Below are 18,713 nucleotides of genomic sequence, written 5' to 3'. Positions count from 1 at the left end.
CGATGGTGTCTCATCCCCGCCACCCCGCGCCGGGCTTTCCACTGCACAACCCTAGCTGGACGGCACCCTTTTTTTTTAAAGTGGGTTTTATCGAGCTTCCCACGCCTGGAGCCTGGCGCTTGCTTGGCTGCTGCGAGGGTCTGGAAGGCGTTTCCTGTTTACCGCGGGGGGAAAGTCGGAGCGGCGCGAGGGGGGCGGATGCCTTTGAAAGGGGACACTGTCTGGCCTGGAGTACTCACGTGCACGCCGGACGTTCGGGAGCCGCTGCCACACACCGCGGTCCTCGGAGGACTTGTGTTTCCTTCGGCATAGAAGTTGCCAGGCTCTCTGAACGTACGGTTCACGCATACACTAAAGCCAGTTAAGTAGGCTGGAGGGGGGGGGCGGGAAGGACAGGGAATTGAGCTGTTTTCTGTCCTACAGGACGGGTGCTCCTGTTTTTATTTTTTTTCATTTTTAATCCTGTAAAAAAATTAATGAGATAATTTGCAATACTAAATGGTTCCTTCTGCCGAGTGATTACGGTGATGGGTGTGTCCTGGAGGCAAGGTGACATCGTTAGCAAGAGTTGGGGATCCCTGCCAACTGAAACCTTCCAGCCTGTATTGGGTGTGGGGAAGAGTTCACCTTGGATAATAAAACAAGCCTTCTTTTATCGTTGATCGAGTCGCTCAGTATTTTAACATACCTTATTCTGAACTTGAATGTGCTTGGTGAATTTATTCACAACAGCATTCTAAATTGTGTAGTAAATTTAAAGGATAAGATACTTGGTTTTTCTCTAGAATGTATAGTCTGTATCTAAGTCTTTTGGTTGCAGCCTTACCGGTGATAAAGGGTGTGTGCTCACTAGTTGCATCATTGATGCATTGAACTACATTGAGGGTTTTTGGTTAAACAAAGTCATTATTAACTAATGTTAGTTTGTACAACACCTGTTAATTTCATAATTACTAAACGTTTAAGGTAAGAAAAAATTTATTTGAAAGTACATAAGGATTACTTGTAAAGTTCTGGGATTAACAGAACATGAAAAGGATTCATGTGTAAAAAATATTTGAGGCTAGGGTGGTAAGGAAAAGATGTGAAGGGGTAGAAAGTTTTGTCCCTTTAATCATTGTGCAGTGCAGCTGCAAGATGATTGTATGAGACTAAAAAAATGGCATTGATTCTATTACAGTAAAAAGTTACAGCTTCAGTTTGAATTGGGCCCTGTAGTACAGGTCCTAATTTTTATGATGTCATTTTGTTCTAGTGGTTTCTCTCTTCACTCAAGATGCTGTGTAAGTGATGTCAGAATTAAGATATCTATTGACATATTTTCTGTTGCTTTTTATACAAATAAAACATATCATGGTTTACATAATTGTTGGAAAACCATATGAAGCTTTTGCTGTATCTAAAAAATATTTTGGGGGAACAATAAACAGGAATGGAAGGAGAATAGAAATCTTATCAAAACACTCAGTTAAGAACTTAGTTGTAGTCAAACCTATTTTTAAGTGTCATTTAGGAAATGTTTAAAATATAAAAGCATTCTCTGCTGTAGTTGAAATTAGTGCTTTCATTGTTTAAAGATCACCAATGGTTCCTCCAAATGCAGATTCTAGTTCAGTAGGTTGATCTGGAACCTGAGAGAGACAATGATGTTTGCAAAACCTTCTGGAGAGCAGTAGAAGAATTATATGTACAGTTGAAGAATTAAGGGAATAAGAACTAGTCATCTCTCTGGTGAATTAGTCTTTGCTTTACTGAGATAAACACATATTAATGAGCTTGTGTTTTCCCAAAAGTAAAATTCTGGTTCTTCTAAGAAAATAGCATTCACTATAGACAGAAGGAAGAATCAAATTCATTTTCTTGTAATTGGGAAAAGAATGGTAGAATAGTCTTTTGTTCTTTTAGGAGGTTTTAATCTGAATGCTACTGGTAAGGTTTATTTTAAAACCCAGGTAAGTAGTTAAAAAGCAATCTTCAAAGCAAATTGAGAGCTTTCGGTTTATCCGAGAAACTGAGTTTCTTGTGTGCCTTAGTTCATACCTTTAAAGTTCATTTTTGTGATCTGTTCTAATATTGCATTTGTCTAGGTACAGAGAGCTAAGGTTATTAAGTTTTGACTTTGTAAACAAAGTAAGAGAGTTACAGAGGTTTTTTTTTATAACTAATATTTGTTTCTTTTGGGAACCTTTTTTTATTATATGAGTCTTCCCAAGATTATCTTCCCAATCCCCATTCTTTTATATGTACTCATTACTTGAGGTTTCAAAGGTTACAGTGCCTGCCACACACTTGACTTTTTAAGCGGGGGTGGGGGTGGTGTGTGTGTGTGTGTGTGTGTGTGTGTGCACACACGCGCGCGCGTGCGTGTGCGCGCGCCAGGCCTGGGGCTTGTGAACTCAAGGCTTGGTCACTGTTCCTAAGCTTCTGCTCAAGGCTAGCACTCTACCACTTGAGCCACAGTGCCACTCCTGGACTTTTCTGAGTGGTTTATTGGAGCTGAAAGTATCACAGACTTCCTACAGGCTAGCATCAAACTGCAATCCTCAGATCTCATCCTCCTGAGTAGCTAGATTACAAGTGAGCCACCAGAGGGGCTGCACTTTTTTTTTTTTATATAGCATTTTAAAAATCTTAAACCAATTGCCTTACTTGTTCCTAGAGTGTGGTTTTACCTTGATTTTGTGCAAGGTACATTTTCTCTACTTAACATGGAACATGTTGGTATGCCATAAAGGGCTTCATAATTCCATGAATATCTACTGGGTGAAAATTAGGTGAGCCAGGTTGTCGTTCTTTAAATAAAACATCTTTAACTAGCTTCATAACCCTTGCAGGGTAGGCATGGTTTTTTTTGTATTACAGATGCAGTTGAATATGAGAGGTTGAGTAATATGTCCAAGGTTACACAGCTGCTAAGTGGCAGAGCTGGCATACCAGCCCAGCTATGACTCAGAATATCATGCCCCTACCCCCATGCCATTTTGTCATTCTTTCAGAAATGATTAAGAGTCCTGCATAATAGTTAGACTTCAGGTAAATTCTGTTTAACTTCTTTTACAATCAGCTAAACATCAACACAGTAGATTTACTGGATTTTGAAGTCTTAACTCCTTGGGAAAATTGACTGCCTTTTAACCAAACATTTGTTAGGTAAGGATTGAGACTTGAGTTAGATAAAATCTTACCTTAAAATCTTGTGTGTTTAAACATACGGTTCTGCACTTTTTAAGTTACTAGCTCCTTTGACTTTTTTATAAAATAGAAATAAATTTATATCATAGTCAAATAAGATGTCTATGACAGGATCTCAACATGCAGCTACTTGAACCTATGATTCTGCCATTTCCAGCACTAATCAGAATCTTTGTGAAGGGAAACAAACTTTTTCTGGGTTTGTTTTCAAACTTATTCCTGCCGTGCACTCCATATTAATGGTTATTTATTAAAGAATGAGAATAGATGATGTTTATTTTTCTTTTCCCACCCAGTGAATAGATACATGGTACACTTGACTCCATCTTGGTAGGAATTTTAGATAGGAGGGAATCTTTTGTCTGTACCTGTGCAACTATATAATTAGTTGTGTAAAACTCCTTACCTATGGAGATAAACTTGATATGTGCATTTTCTACCTGTGTTTATTGCTGTTCCCAGAAAATACTGAACCTGAATGACGCCTGTGGTATTCTTACAAACCTTGAAAGTTTTAAATTGGCAACTGACATACTTTCAATTGATTGATTTACCTTTTAAATCTCTTTTGTAGGCTGACCAACTGACTGAAGAGCAGATTGCAGGTAAGAAACACTCTGCTGGATTGTAGCAATTTAATTAATTGATGGTTGTGGGGCTTGAATTTGGCAGCGAGGGGAGGGGGGCGGTTAATTGGAGATAAGAGTCTCATGGACTTTCCTACCAGGGCTGGTTTTTGAACCATGATCTTCAGATCTCCGCCTCCTCAGTAGCTAGGATTATAAGCCTGGGTCACCCTCACCAGGCCACAATTTGAATTTATAGCCAAATTAAAAAATAAGATACTTGGGCTGGGAAGGTGGCTCAGTGGTAGAGCGCTTGCCTTGCATGCCTGAGGCCCTGGGTTCGATTCCTCAGCACCACATAAGCAAAAAGAAAAAAGCTGGAAGTGGCGCTGCGGCTCAAGAGGTAGAGTGCTAGCCTTGAGCTGAAGAGCTGAGGGACAGCGCCCAGGCCCAGAGTTCAGGCCCCACGACCAGATCCAAAAAAAAAAAAATAAGATACTTGTATTAAACAACTTATTTTAATACATGCCAAAGATAGTATCAAATGAATGTAATGTAATTCAGTAGTTTAACTTGTTTGCCAAATGAGAATATATATAGACTTGTTTGTAAAAGGTGTGGGCCTAACTGTAACTAAGAAATGTTTTTTTAGTCTACATTGATATGTTCTGGAGCCAGAAGAAAGAGGAACCAAGTAAAAAATACTAATACATAGAACCAGAAAATGAGTAGAGTTTACCCTGGCTTAAATTTGCTAATATTTCAAGCCCAGGTTGCATGTATAGGTTATAATCTTGAAAGTAGTTTCCTTCAAGTGTATAGGTGTGTACAGATTTAGCTCTTATTCCTAAAATAACTGTATGTACATTTCTGGTCAATCTAGGGAGTAACCATTTCTAGAGAAAAACTTATTGTCATGGTAGTAATTTGAAATTTGACTTAAAATGTAACAGCTATTGAAGTGAAGCTTTGAGAGGGGGTATTTATAAGATTGCATTAAGCCTAATTTTAATATGCCAAATTTAAATATTAGTTTAAATAAAACTTTTATTCTATTTTAATACTTTGAGATGGTTGATGAATGCTCAGATGCACTATTCAATACTTAGGTTTTGTTTTTCTATTTTTACTGTGTAATTTGACTTAACCCTGGGATTTACTTGCTATGATTGGTAAATTATCTGTATGTTGAAGCAACCAGAACTTAGAAAATGTATTTTTGTGTAGTTAGGCCACTTTATTATTGAGTTGCTGAGGGTGTCAGTATAAGTGCTCTTCCACTGATTTGTACTTCTATACCCTTAGTTCTAGCTATACCATTTTAGGTTATTAAGAAATAAAAAGTTTCAGAAATAGTTTTTAAATGATGATTTTTTCTTTACAAACTAGCTTGGACTAATATTTCTGATTCTAAACTCTGATCTTATAAAGAATCCGTTGTAACATGTGTCTTGAGGATAAATTATGCCATCAGGTGCTGGTGGCTCATGCCTGTAGTTCTAGCTACTCAGAGCATTACAGTTCAAAGGCAACCAATTAATTAACTGCCTCCAAAAAGCTGGAAATGGAGCTGTGGCTCAAAGTGGTAGAGCACTCTAGCCTTCAGCACAAAAGCTTAAGGATAGGGCACAGGCCCTAAGATCAACCCCCAAGACCAGCACCCTCAAAAAACCCCATAAATTATAACTAGGCTTGGTACATTCCTGTGATCCCATCTCTCAAATCTGAGGCAGGAGGATTAAGAGCTTGAGGCCAGTTTGGGCTATGTACATAGCAGGGCCCTGTTTAGAAAGACACATTCTGTCTTTTCATTGCCAATTTCCATCATAAGGTAAGCTTTTCTGTGGAATGGGAGAAATAATGTGTTTTTCCTCTCAATCCTGCCTTTTCCTTCACTAAAGATTTCTTGAAGTCCATTCTCTAGGCCACAGAATTTTAAAACGAGGAAAACAAGAACTTACATGCTTCTAAAAATAAAGCTATGTGCAGTTGAGAGTTTTTGTTTATACTACTTTCCTGATTTTGTTTTATTTGGGGGGCTTTATTGGGATTTGGACTTGGGGGGTCTTGTGCTTGATAAGCCACTTGAATATTCTTCCATGTGTGCTAGGTAGGCCTCCTGCCTTTTTTTTTTTGGTCGTGGGGCTTGAACTTTGGGCCTGGGCACTGTCCCTCAGCTCAAGACTAGCACTCTACCACTTGAGCTACAGTGCCACCGGTTTTCTGGTGGTTTATTGGAAAGAAGAGTTGGGCTTTGAACCTCAATTCTCAGATCTCAACCTCCTGAGTAGCTAGGATTACAAGCGTTAGCCCCTAGTACTTGGCCTTGCCTCCGGCCATTTTTGCTTTTCAGATAAGTCTCTTTTCACCAGCTTGGGACCGCAATCATCCTCCTTTCACTTGGCTGAGATTACAGATACACTCCACTATAGCAATTTATTTGTTGAAATGAAGAGAGGGATCTCCTCCCAAGCAGCTTCCAACAGCACAATCTACAGTGCCTGCCACATATTAAGACTGAATAGGTATTTTTTTCATGGAGAAATTTCATTTCTTGAAGAGATACATGACCAAAAAAATGTTGTAAAACACTTTTATTAATTCTTATACCACCTCCCCAAGTCCCTTTCTCCCAAAATTGGTATATTTCAATGCCTACTTTTGAGAAGGTAATTTTTCTTTAAACTGATAAATTACCTGTGGCTAATACATTTTGAGTAAAAAAATCTTGTTCTTCCAGAAAAAATGTTAACAAGCTTCATACGTACAATGCAACTTTGAATATACTAAGGTACTTTTGAAGCTTTTATTGCTATATAGTATTTACTACTATAGATTTGTTTATAAATTCCACTAACAACAAATAATGGCTGTAGGAAAAAAAGCTACTTGTTTAGGTGAGCTTACTATTTATAATTGTTAATATTACTAGGTCTTTGTATGTGTTTGCCAGTACTTAAGCTTACTTCTGGCTTTTTGCTGATTAATTGGAGATAGGTCTCTATTTTTAGAGACTCCAAATTTGGTTTGCCCAGTTGGCTTTGAACCATGATCCTCACATCTCAGCTTCCTGAGTAGCTATGTTTACAGTCATGACCTACCAGTGACTGGCCTATATTACTAGGTCTTAAAAGGTCTAGCATGATATCACTAACAAATGCATTTATGCTGGTTATGTTTTCAGTATTATACATTTATGAAACTGATAGGAAAATGTACAAAAGTTTGTTTAGAAACTAAAGATTTGGTTTAAGTGGTTGAGTACTAGTTGTGAGCAAAATGGGCAAGCAAGAATGAGAAGTCTTGAGTCTATACCTTAGTCAGTACTGGCACATACCCCACAATTTTTTAAAATGAAATTAAGACTTTGCTAAAGTCCAAATTTAATTTTAAAAATATTAACCTTGCTCCTTTTATATTATGAATAGATAATAAAGGTCTAATACATGAGACTTTAAGAGATTATGAAATGTTCACAACTTTATGAAATAGAAGTTATACTTGTATTCTTTAGTAAAGTGTCTCATAGCATATTACAGTAAAACTAGATTTATGTAACTAAGGAACAGTCTGGCCTCTTAAAGAAAATTCAAGTTAGATACAACTAGAATGAATTTTAGGTTTCTTATACTTCACAAATTCTGTGGAAGATAGCTGTTTTTTTTTTTTTTAATTTTAAAGTCTGGTGTGTGCTTTATTCAAGAAGGGGTTTTGTTGTTGTTTTTGGTTACCAGTACTGGGGCTTGAACTCAGGGCCTGGGCACTGACCCTGAGTTTTTGTACTCAAGGCTAGCACTGTATAACTTGAGCCATTCCTCCACTTGAGGCTTTCATAGTTAATTGGAGAGGTGTCTCACTGACTTTCCTCCCTGGGCTCATTTTGAACTGCTGCCCTCTGATCTCAGCTTCCCTGAGTTGCTAGGGTTACAGGTATGAGGCACTGGTGCTTGACTTCAAACGTTTGTTTTTATTTTGTTGGTTTTGGGGGGCTTGAACTAAGGGCCTAGGCACTGTCCCTGAAGTTGGTTTTTTGTTGTTGTTTTGGCTCAAGGTTCTACTGCCTGGTGTACAATTCCACTTTCAGCTTCTTGGTGGTTAAATGGAGATAAGAGTCTCTAGACTTTCCTGCCCCAGCCGGCTTTGAATTGCTTATGTGGTGCTGGGGAATCAAATCCAGGGCCTCATGCATTGCAAGGCAAGCGCTCTACCACTGAGCCACCTTTCCAGCCCCCGGCTTTGAATTGCTTTGAATTGTGATCCTCAGATCTCCTAAATAGCTAGGATCAGAGGCAAGAGACACCAGTTGTTTTTTTTTTGAAATTTCAGTTTCCTTTTTTTTTTTTTTTTTAACTGAGACTTAAACTCAAGAGTCTTACACTCTTGACGGTGGCCTTTTCCAGTCAAAGCCACGCCTCTACTCCTGCTAGTTAATTATAGAGTCTCGTGGACTTTTCTGCCCAGGCTTTCTTCAACCTCAGGTTTCAGACTCCACAGTAGTTAGGATTATAGGCATGAGTTTACTAGGGCCTGGGGTTGCTAATATTTTGAAAAGTTCTTAGTATACTTAGCTTCTGGTTGATTTTAAATAAATTCCTCTGGAAATAAGAAAAATTTAAATGAAAGTATGTTATATACTACTGAAAGTAACAAAGTAGTAATTTATTTTTTGTGCCTATGTGTGGCTTGAACTCAGGGCCTGTGAGCTATGCCTTAACTGTTTTGCTTAAGCCTGGCTGTCTTCCACTTAAGCCACAGCCCTGCTTACTGCTTTTGAGTGGTTAATTGGAGATAAAACTATAGGACTTCATTGCCTGGGATTAGCTTTGAATTTTGATCCTCAGATCTCAGCTTCCTTTGGGGAAGAATGTAATGCTGTAGTCCAAGAGGGAACAAATCTATGTGTAGTTGAAAGGTTTTAAAGAAAGATCCCATTATTGGTTATAGAGGTGAAAAAAAAATCAGGCAGTGTTTTTAAGTAGCAAAATTTAGTACAGCTTGTTGACAGAAATCGAGGGGCAAATGTTAAAGTTTGTTCCTTGGGTTTTACTTGGGTTACTTCCTAGGGTTGCTGAGTAGTAATAGAATTAATTCATTTCATGCCTTCCTTGAGATCAGCCAGGGAAGATGTCCTACAGCCATCAGAAATAACAATATTAATGAGAGAGAAATTGAGTAGACATGTCTTTAAGTGTACATAAATGAAATAGCTATGAAGAAAAAGAAAAGGATAAAATTGATCACACACAATGTAGACAGATGAACAAGAGCCTTGGCAGTTTAAGGTAGAACAGTGTAAGGGAGAAGGAAAAATCAAGGCACTGTTGGGGTGCCAAGACAATTTGAAGTTTTTGAGTGCGATGTTACTGCAAAAGAATGATCTTTTTTTTTTTCCTTAACAGTAGTATTTTCCCTACATAGTTCTAAGCACATTTCACATATTAATATTGGGAGCTAGTATATTCTTGTATATTAAAAATGAGGTGCTTGGGGCAGAAGAAATCTTTTAGTCCTTTGCCTTTTTATACTGTTGCTAAGTAGCAAAATGCTGTCTTAACATAAGAAATTGAATTGAGGCCCTTATATTCAAACAGTTGATGAGTTGTACAGTTCAGTCATTGGTATACTTAACATTTTTAGCTGAGTAGATTGACAAGAAATTAATATGTGGTGGTGTCCAAAATTTGAGAGAGGTAAAGACAAGCACTTGAAAGAAAATATAACAGGCTTAAATTTATTTTTAGGCCAAGAGACATGAAAATATATGTTAATGGGCAAACTCAGTAGAGGAGTTGTCAGATAATGTGAAATGGAAATTGGAAAGCATAAAACTTTAACATATAGATAAAATAAAGGGCTTTGGGCTGTTTGAGAAGGTACATCATTTCTTAAATGTTAGGTACATTTTCAAATGTGAAGGGTATGTCACTAAAGTTTCCTGGCCCCATGAAGTTGGCTTTTGAATATGCTTGCTGATAGTCTACACAGGGGAGGTTCTACTAGGGTTTGAGCTCAAGGCCTTGTGATCACAAGCTAGGAATGTTATCGTTTGAGCCATGCCTCCAGTCCTGCTTTCTTTTGTTGGCCGTTTTTGGAGATGAAATCTGAGTTTTCTGCTCTGGCTGGCCTGTGAACCTTAGTCCTCCAGATCTCAGCTTCTTGCCTCTTCAGTAGCTAGCTGGAAATACAGATATCTGGCTAACAGTTTTTTGGGTTTTTTTGTCGGTCATGGGGCTTGAACTCTGGGCCTGGGCGCTGTCCCTCAGGCTCTTCAGCTCAAGGCGAGCGCTCTACCACTTAAGCCACAGCGCCACTTCTGGTTTTCTAGTGGTTTATTGGAGATAGGAATCTTACGGTCTTGGAACCTCGATCCTCAGATCTCAGCCTCCTGAGTAGCTAGGATTACATGAGCCACTGGTGACCGGCTTGGCTAAACTTTTATTTTAAAAAATACATTAAAGAGTAACTCATTGTGTTACAAGCTTGAAGAGAGAGATCTAAGTTGTCTTTGTTCTCACTAATATAACACTTAGCTAAAACTGGATATTCATATGTTGATTTAGCCATTAATAATAATGATAGTTCTCTTTACCATCTAGAACTAGAATTACATATTGATATGAAGTTTAAAACTTTTGTTTTAATTTAGCGATACATAGTTTTAACTTTTGGAACTAACAGTAGTTGTTAGATCTAGGTACTTGGCTTTCCCTATGAGAAGCTCATGACATGAACTTAATGCTACTGTGATTGGTCATGAGATGTCAGAAATATCTAATTTATTAGGGATCAGAATCCCATTTCAGATGCTAACTCCATATGTATCTTTGTGTACTTAAGGAGTTGATTAATACATTTTATTTGGATTTTTTTTATGGTTAACCTGTATATTTGATTATGGTCTTTCAAACAGAATTCAAAGAAGCTTTTTCACTATTTGACAAGGATGGTGATGGAACTATAACAACAAAGGAACTGGGAACTGTAATGAGGTCTCTTGGGCAGAATCCCACAGAAGCAGAATTACAGGACATGATTAATGAAGTAGATGCCGATGGTAAGTCTTTAATTTGGAGAGAGTGAGAGGATTTGAAGGTGTTTACATTCAGTTTATGTTTTAACTAAACCATTTCAGGTAATGGCACAATTGACTTCCCTGAATTTCTGACAATGATGGCAAGAAAAATGAAAGACACCGACAGTGAAGAAGAAATTAGAGAAGCATTCCGTGTGTTTGATAAGGTAAATGTAAAGAACATATTTATTAGAGTTTGGGAATAAAGTCATTTGTTGAAGCTATCATTTCTTATAGGACTATTTGTTGTTTGACAACTTATGCTTCTGATGCTTTATCCAGTTAATTGTCAGATAAAAGCTTTCTTAAGAATTTAGTATAAACTTAAGATTTCCTAAAATCTACTTAATCTGGGAGGGAGGCATCCTGTAACTTTGGGACTAGGGAGAATAGTTGTGTTCCAGTGTAAGACTCCCTGTTTAGTGACATGTGATTTATAGTTTACTGTAGGTTTTTAATTCCCACTAAAACTAACTTTACTCAGTCTCCTCAAATCCTGTGTTTTTCTTTAGGATGGCAATGGTTATATTAGTGCAGCAGAGCTTCGCCATGTGATGACAAACCTGGGGGAGAAGTTAACAGATGAAGAGGTTGATGAAATGATCAGGGAAGCAGATATTGATGGTGATGGTCAAGTAAACTATGAAGGTAAGTCTTTTTTCCCTCACTTTATGCTTTCATTTTAATTATAAGTACTTTTTAAGTATCTCAGGTGAAAATTAGTGACAATATTCCTACCCAAATTAGGATGCTAAAATAAATGTAGTCTGCAGACTTGTCAGTGCCAAGAATTTGTCAGTTTCCACACCTAGAATATGTACTTAATAAGATTAGAGGATTTGTATGCATGTTAAAATTGAAGAAGCACTGTAGGATTTTTGTGTGAGAAATTTTTGTGAGAAATTTGGGCTGGGAAGGTAGCTCAGTGGTAGAGCACTTGCCTTGCATGCCTGAGGCCCTGAGTTTGATTCCTCAGCACCACATAAGCAAAAAGAAAAAAAAAAACGGAAGTGGCACTGTGGCTCAAGTGGTAGAGGGCTAGGCTTGAGCTGAAGAGCTGAGGGACAGCGCCCAGGCCCAGGGTTTAGGCCCCACGACTGGACCCAAAAGAAAAAAAGATTGTGAGAAACTGGATAGCTTTAAAACTTACTGTGAATTTGGGGAGGGGAAGGGAATAAAATTTTATTAATTAAAAAAAATCCTGAATTCTTTTAAAAAAGAAAAAAGGGGGCTTTCAACTGCATTTCCTTCCTCTTATTTGACCTCAGTCGGAAACCATCTACACATGCTTGAATTCATAAGTATATGTGGCTCAAACTTACGAATGGCTATTGCAAGAAGCAAATCCTTCACAAATTGGAAGGATTGCCATGAAATGTTTGCTTTATTTTTTTTCACTTGTATTTTTCATGGTATAAAACATGGTATAACAACATTAATTACTAAAAATTAGTTCATCATACTAAAGTTATAATATTGATTGGTATCTCAGCGGGCTTAAATTTACATCTGCACTATAAGTGTCACAATTTCATATGGACTCCATTCCCCTAAAGACTGAACCCAGGATTTTTAAAATACTAGGTAAACACGTTAAGCCCAAGAGTGTATCTTTATAATAGCTTGTTTAAAGCATTAAAATGCCTTAAACATTAATACAATCCTGAATAGTTGGAGTCTATGAAGTTCCACTTGTGTAAACTAGCTTTGCTTCCTACTTTATGGTAATTCTGAGCAAACGGGAAATATAGACCACTCAGTGAGTATATAATTTTGTATTTTGGCCATTGACTCAACTTTCTGTTTCTTGTTTTTCAGAATTTGTACAAATGATGACAGCAAAGTGAAGATACTGTACAGAATGTGTTAAATTTCTTGTACAAAATTGTTTATTTGCCTTTTCTTTGTTTGTAACTTATCTGTAAAAGGTTTCCCCTACTGTCAAAAAAATATGCATATATAGTCATTAGGATTTCATTCCTCCCTGTTTTCTTCCCTTACCTTACTGTCATTGTCCTGAAACCTTATTTTAGAAAATTGATCAAGTAACATGTTGCATGTGGCTTACTCTGGATATATCTAAGCCCTTCTGCACATCTAAACTTAGATGGAGTTGGTCAAATGAGGGAACATCTGGGTTATGCCTTTTTTAAGTAGTTTTCTTTTAGGAACTGTCAGCATGTTGTTGTTGAAGTGTGGAGTTGTAACTCTGCGTGGACTATGGACAGTCAACAATATGTACTTAAAAGTTGCACTATTGCAAAACGGGTGTATTATCCAGGTACTCGTACACTATTTTTTTGTACTGCTGGTCTTGTACCAGAAACATTTTCTTTTATTGTTACTTGCTTTTTAAACTTTGTTTTAGCCACTTAAAGAAAATCTGCTTATGGCACAATTTGCCTCAATCCATTCCAAGTTGTATATTTGTTTTCCAATAAAAAATTACAATTTACCGAACTGTTGCTCTGAATCTGAGTCATTTAATTAACTGTTGATTACTGTTATCTGTTTTGTCCATAATGACTTCAGCCAGGCAATGACATTTAAAAAAGAAAAAAAATACAGTCCATAGTAGGTTTGGAAGAACCACTGTTTTCACCTAATCTCTAACTTCATTCATTGTGCTTTTATACTTTTTATATTGGCAGACAGACTACTTCTTGAGCAGAGTGTCTACAGCCATATTTGCCTTAATTTACTTTCTGTAGTGTTTCTTGAATTTAGACTCTTTGGAGGTGGTCATTTTATGCCTTCCTAATATCTGGAAAGACAGGCGTGTGCCCTAATACCTTGCTAACTTTCATCTGAGCTGGCTTCCAGATCCTTCTGATCTTACCTCATAAGTCACTTGAATTATAGGTGGGAACTACCTTTCCTGATTTCATTGTGCTTTTTATTTCAAGTAAGAATTTTCAGTTGTTTGTCTACCTGCTACATGTTTTACAAAAAAAAACAACAAAATTAGGTTGACAGTGGCTAAGCTTTAATTTTTGCTTGTTTGTACTATTGTTTCCTGTATAAGCTGCTCAAAGGTGTTTATTGGGGTTTTTGTTATTCTATCTTTTAAATACTTAATGAAAGATTCCGTAGCAAACCAGAGCCAAGATTAAGACATTGACTATAGTGTTACCTGCTTATTATAGCCCACAAGGGTTTGAATTTCCCAGAGGGCAATTAATTATTTGGCAAGTTACTGGCCCCACCTCTTAGGTAGAAAAAGGAAAGAAAACAGGCATTTTCTAATGGAAATATGTAATTATGTTAGGCAGGGGTGACCAATTAGGAAGAGTTTCTTGCAGCACTTGGAGCAAGCCTAGGGCCTTAAAAATTATGAGCATGACCTGTAAAGCTTCATCCCCAGCCCCTCAGTTAAATAGAAAGTTTGGATTGTCACTGCTGAAGCTACTCTCTTAAGTAGCTGTTAGGAATTTTAAAGGAGTCATGTTACTGGCTTGTGCATGCACACAAGCATGAACATGTTAATATTTGGGCTTGAACTCTAGGATGGTGCTCTCCCAGTTGAGCCACAGCTCTGCTTCTGCCTTCTTAGTAGCTAATTGGAGATAAAGTCTCAGATTTTCTGCTGGGCTGGCTCTGAACTTAGTCTCCTAAGTAGCTATGATTCTAAGCATGAGCTACCTGTGTCCACCTACATGCTTTTCTTAAATGTTAAAATCTGAACTTTTCCAATCTTTACTGCAACAGTACCAATCACAACTATGTGTGTTACCTTGCTTCAGTATTTTAAACCTGTAAAATGGTTCTTATTTGTTCAACTGCTTTCTAACTTTGGGTCTTGGTAAAACATTGAGTGAAATGAAGCCATAACAGCATATTTTCCCATTTGTATAGTTGTTCGCTTACAGGGGTGTACAGTTGGAATTGTACAGTTGTGTTCTTCCAGTTTCAATTATTTGAGGTTTGTAATATGTGGTAACAAGGTTTGGATGACAAGGGTGAGGAATAGAAGGAGAAAACGTGCTGGACTCTTGGCCTGTCTTCTTTCTTTTCCACTGATGAGATCAAGCCCCAGGACTGTGAACATAAGGCAAGTGATCTATCGCTGAGTTTTATCCCCATCTGCTTGTTTTTTTGTTTTTTGTTTTTTGCCAGTCCTGGGGCTTGAACTCAAGGCCTGGGCTCTGTCCTTGAGCTTCTTTTGTTGAAGGCTAGCACTCTTTATTACTTGAGCCACAGTGCCACTTCCAGCTTTTTCTGTTTACATGGTACTGAGGAATTGAATCCTGGGCTTCATGCATGCAAGGCAAGCACTCTACCACTAAGCTATATTACTAGCCCTGCTTGCATGTTAATTAGTAATTTATATTGTAATCTTCATGAAAGCCACAAAGTACATATTATTCTTGGTTTTATAAGAAATAAAACAACTGCTCATAATGAGCTGGGTTCAAAACTCATTACTAATCTAGAATAATCATGTCTGAACCTAAGACTGATATTAAAATGTCACCTTCAAGTTGGGGTCCAGAAGTTCATGGCCTATAATACAACTAGTCAGGAGGCTGAAATCTGAAGATCTTGGTTCGAAGCCAGTCAGGGCAGATAAATCTAAGATACTAGCAAAAAACTGGAAATGAAGGTGTGGCTTAAATGGTAGACTGTCTTTAGTGAACAGAACCTTAGAGCTCTAGGCCTTGAATTCAAGCCCCAGTACCAGTACACACAAAAATTACCTTCAGCCGGGCGCTGGTGGCTCACGCCTGTATTCCTAGCTACTCAGGAGGTTGAGATCTGAGGATCGCGGTTCAAAGCCAGCCCAGGCAAGAGAGACTGTGAGACTCCTATCTTCAATAAACCACCAGAAAACCGGAAGTGGCGCTGTAGCTCAAGTGGTAGAGCGCTCACCTTGAGCTGAAGAGCTGAGGGATAGCGCCCAAGCCCAGAGTTCAAGCCCCACGACCGAACCAAAAAAAAAAAAATTACCTTCAAATATTGACCATGTTGGGGCTAGAAGGATGGTTCAGTGGTAAAGTGCTTGCCTCGCATGCATGAGGCTCTCAGCACCACATAAGCAGAAAAAGCAGGAGTGCCGTGGTAGAAGTGGTAGAGTGCTATCCTTGAGCTGAAGAGCTGAGGGACAGCGCCCAGACCCAGAGTTTAAGCCCTGCAACCAACCAATAAAAATTGAGCATGTTATGAGTTTTACTACTGGAACTTTTTTTTCAGGTGCCAGTACTGGGGCTTGAACTCAGGGATTGGGAGCTGTCCCTTACTTTTTTTGCTCAAGGCTGGCACTCTACTACCACTTAAGTCCATAGCTCCACTTCTGGCTTTTTGGTAGTTAGAGATAAGATTACAGACTTCCCTGACAGGGCTAGCTTCAAACTGTGAGCCTAAGGTCTCTGCTTCCTCGGAGTAGGATTACAAGGGAGAGCCACTGTGCACACGCATGTGTGTGTGTGTGTGTGTGTGTGTGTGTAGTTGTCATAGGGCTTAAACTCAGGACCTGAGTGCTGATCTCTTTTCCTCAAGGCTAATGCTTTACTTTGAGCCACAGCTCCATGCCCAGTTTTCTGGTGGTGGTTAATTGGAGTTGAGTCTCACTGATGGTCTTGCCCAGGTTGGCTTTGAACCAGGATCTGAGGAGCTAGGATTACAGGAGTGAACCACCAGCATCCAGCTTCTGTGAATTTTTTTAAGAGTAAAAGATCTGAGCCATTAGTGGGCTAAAATAACATGTAGTCTTGTGTATCAAAGGAGAAATTCATCTTAAAAAGTATGTTACTCTTAAAACAAGTGATAATGTAGAAGACAGTATTTTCTTAGAACATTTTGTTTATCCTGCATGCTTAATCTGTTTTACGAGTAAAGTCCTTGAAGCCTGACCTGTGTTACTATTTTTGAGATAAGCTATTTTCTCATCTAGATGTCCCTTTCACTTTAACACCTTGTACTGGTTTCTGGACTTGTGTGTACCTTTCATCTTCATTTAGTGTCTAGGGACCCAGTCCCTAGTCTGCTGAGCCAGTTTTATAGGTCTGGCCAAAATGAGAAAGTGAAATGAGCCACAAGGATGGACTTGATTAGTCTACATTTATGAAAACTCATGTTTGTATTCTCTAAACCATGTAATTTTAGTTCATTTTAAACTTGGTGCTTAGTCCTTTTTTGTAAGTGAATTTAGGGCCCAAGTAGTTTGAGATAAATTTTCTAGTCTCTTGCTTTACCAAAGGTCATGTTCAGATACCTAAGAGTTTTTTTTTAGAAAAGTAGAAATCACCGACCAGGAGTCAATTTGCATGCTAATGAGATTTTAATATGCATATCATCCTTTGTTAGTGAAGATAAAAATCTCACACTTTTCATGCCTAGGGCTGACTTCAAACTCCAATCCTCAGCACATCTCAGCCTCTTGAGCTAGGATTACAGGTGTGTGCCACCTGCACCCAGTTCCATAATAGCATTTTTATTGTTGTATAGATTCTGCCCTCATTCTTGTTTCCCTCCTCCCTTGTCTGCCAGAACTTCAACTTTCAACACTGACTGCACTTGCTGTGATGTGCTGTGCTCCTTTCCTTGTCTATAGAGTAATAAAGTCATGCCTGCTCACATGGAATCAGTTATAAACTTAAAAGCTCTCACTTCCTTTCTCCCTTAGAATATCCTATGCTGCCCTAAATATGTCTCATTTCTAGTGTCTCAACACGCTAGCCCTTCCAAATAAATGTTATTCTTTTTTGACCCCTTAGAAAATTTCAAGGTCAGCTATTATGACCCAAAGGACCCTGTACCTATCTTAATTGCACTCGTTTACACAAAGCATTTCTCACCTAATTTTAAACACCTGAAACATGGGATTTTCATTTTTTTCTATCTGTAAGTAAAGGCAAAGAATGGATTATAGTAGTACCCTTCAAAAGATGATATGCATATTAAAATCTCAAAGAAAAGGGGGGGCTCCTGGTGCAGGGGCATCTGAACTGTGTCAGAGAATCTTGCAAGTCATCAATGTGCAGAAGAAAAAGCTGATAAAGGGCTGGGAAGGTGGCTCAGTGGTAGAGAGCTTCCTTTGCATGCATGAGGCCCTGGGTTTGATTCCTCAGCACCACATAAGCAGAAAAAGCAGAAGTGGTGTTGTGGCTCAAGTGGTAGAATGCTAGCCTTGAGCAAAGAGGCCAGGGACAGAGTGTAGGGCCTGAGTTCAAGGACAAGAATACACAAAACCATATAATAATACTGCTCTGTCATAACGGTGTGTGTGTGTGTGTGTGTGTGTGTGTGTGTGTGTGTGTGTGTTGGCAGGTAAGTTTGTGAGACTAAAATTTGTATTATCTTTAGGAGTTGCTATTTAACAAAGCAGTATATGACAGACATCTCCAATTAACCAGCAGAAAGCCCAAGTGGAAATGTGGCTCAAGAGTACCAGCCTTGAGCAAAAAAATCCAAGCAAGTGTGGAAGTCCCAAAGTTCAAATCCCAGTAAGGGCACACACATACACATGCGCACACACATGGAACTTATCTTAAGAGACTTAAAAAAGATTCTAGGATGAAAAGAGGCCAATGTGAAAACAGGTAATCTGTGACTTCACAGCTGGCCAAACCTGTCCAGTGCCCACTTCAGAAGTGAGACCACAATTCTTTTGGGAGGACAAATGGGGAGGAAGGCAGACTTCTGCCTTAAAGCCAAGCATGATTCGAAGCAGGCTCCCAGTCTCAGGCGTGGGGTTGGGAGGAAGCTTGGATACCCTCAAGTCCCCCTACAAACCGGCCTTGAACCAATAACCGTTGACTCCGAAGCTCAGCCCGGGGCCTCCCTGCCCCCACTTCTGGAGACAACGTACAGGACTCTGGGCCGCTTCCTAGCAACGAAAACGCCTGAACGGCCTGGGCCTGGGAAGGGAGAAGGCTACGGCCACA

General features: G+C 38.7%; 1 protein-coding gene across 1 annotated transcript in view; it reads left to right on the top strand.

The window, feature by feature from the left end:
• The window catches only part of Calm2 (calmodulin 2 (phosphorylase kinase, delta)), a 14,223-nt gene extending 928 nt beyond the window's left edge, over nucleotides 1-13,295 (top strand). The window contains exons 2-6 of the mRNA XM_013017983.1: nucleotides 3,767-3,797; nucleotides 10,669-10,812; nucleotides 10,891-10,997; nucleotides 11,343-11,478; nucleotides 12,649-13,295. Coding sequence (XP_012873437.1) covers nucleotides 3,767-3,797; nucleotides 10,669-10,812; nucleotides 10,891-10,997; nucleotides 11,343-11,478; nucleotides 12,649-12,677 — 447 coding nt within the window. The 3' untranslated portion in view covers nucleotides 12,678-13,295. The remainder of the gene's footprint in view (nucleotides 1-3,766; nucleotides 3,798-10,668; nucleotides 10,813-10,890; nucleotides 10,998-11,342; nucleotides 11,479-12,648) is intronic.
• Nucleotides 13,296-18,713: the final 5,418 nt, after the last annotated feature.

The sequence above is a fragment of the Dipodomys ordii genome, unplaced genomic scaffold (assembly GCF_000151885.1).
Source record: "Dipodomys ordii isolate 6190 unplaced genomic scaffold, Dord_2.0 Scaffold37, whole genome shotgun sequence".
Lineage (NCBI taxonomy): Eukaryota > Metazoa > Chordata > Mammalia > Rodentia > Heteromyidae > Dipodomys > Dipodomys ordii.
This window is presented reverse-complemented; position numbering and strand designations above follow the sequence as displayed.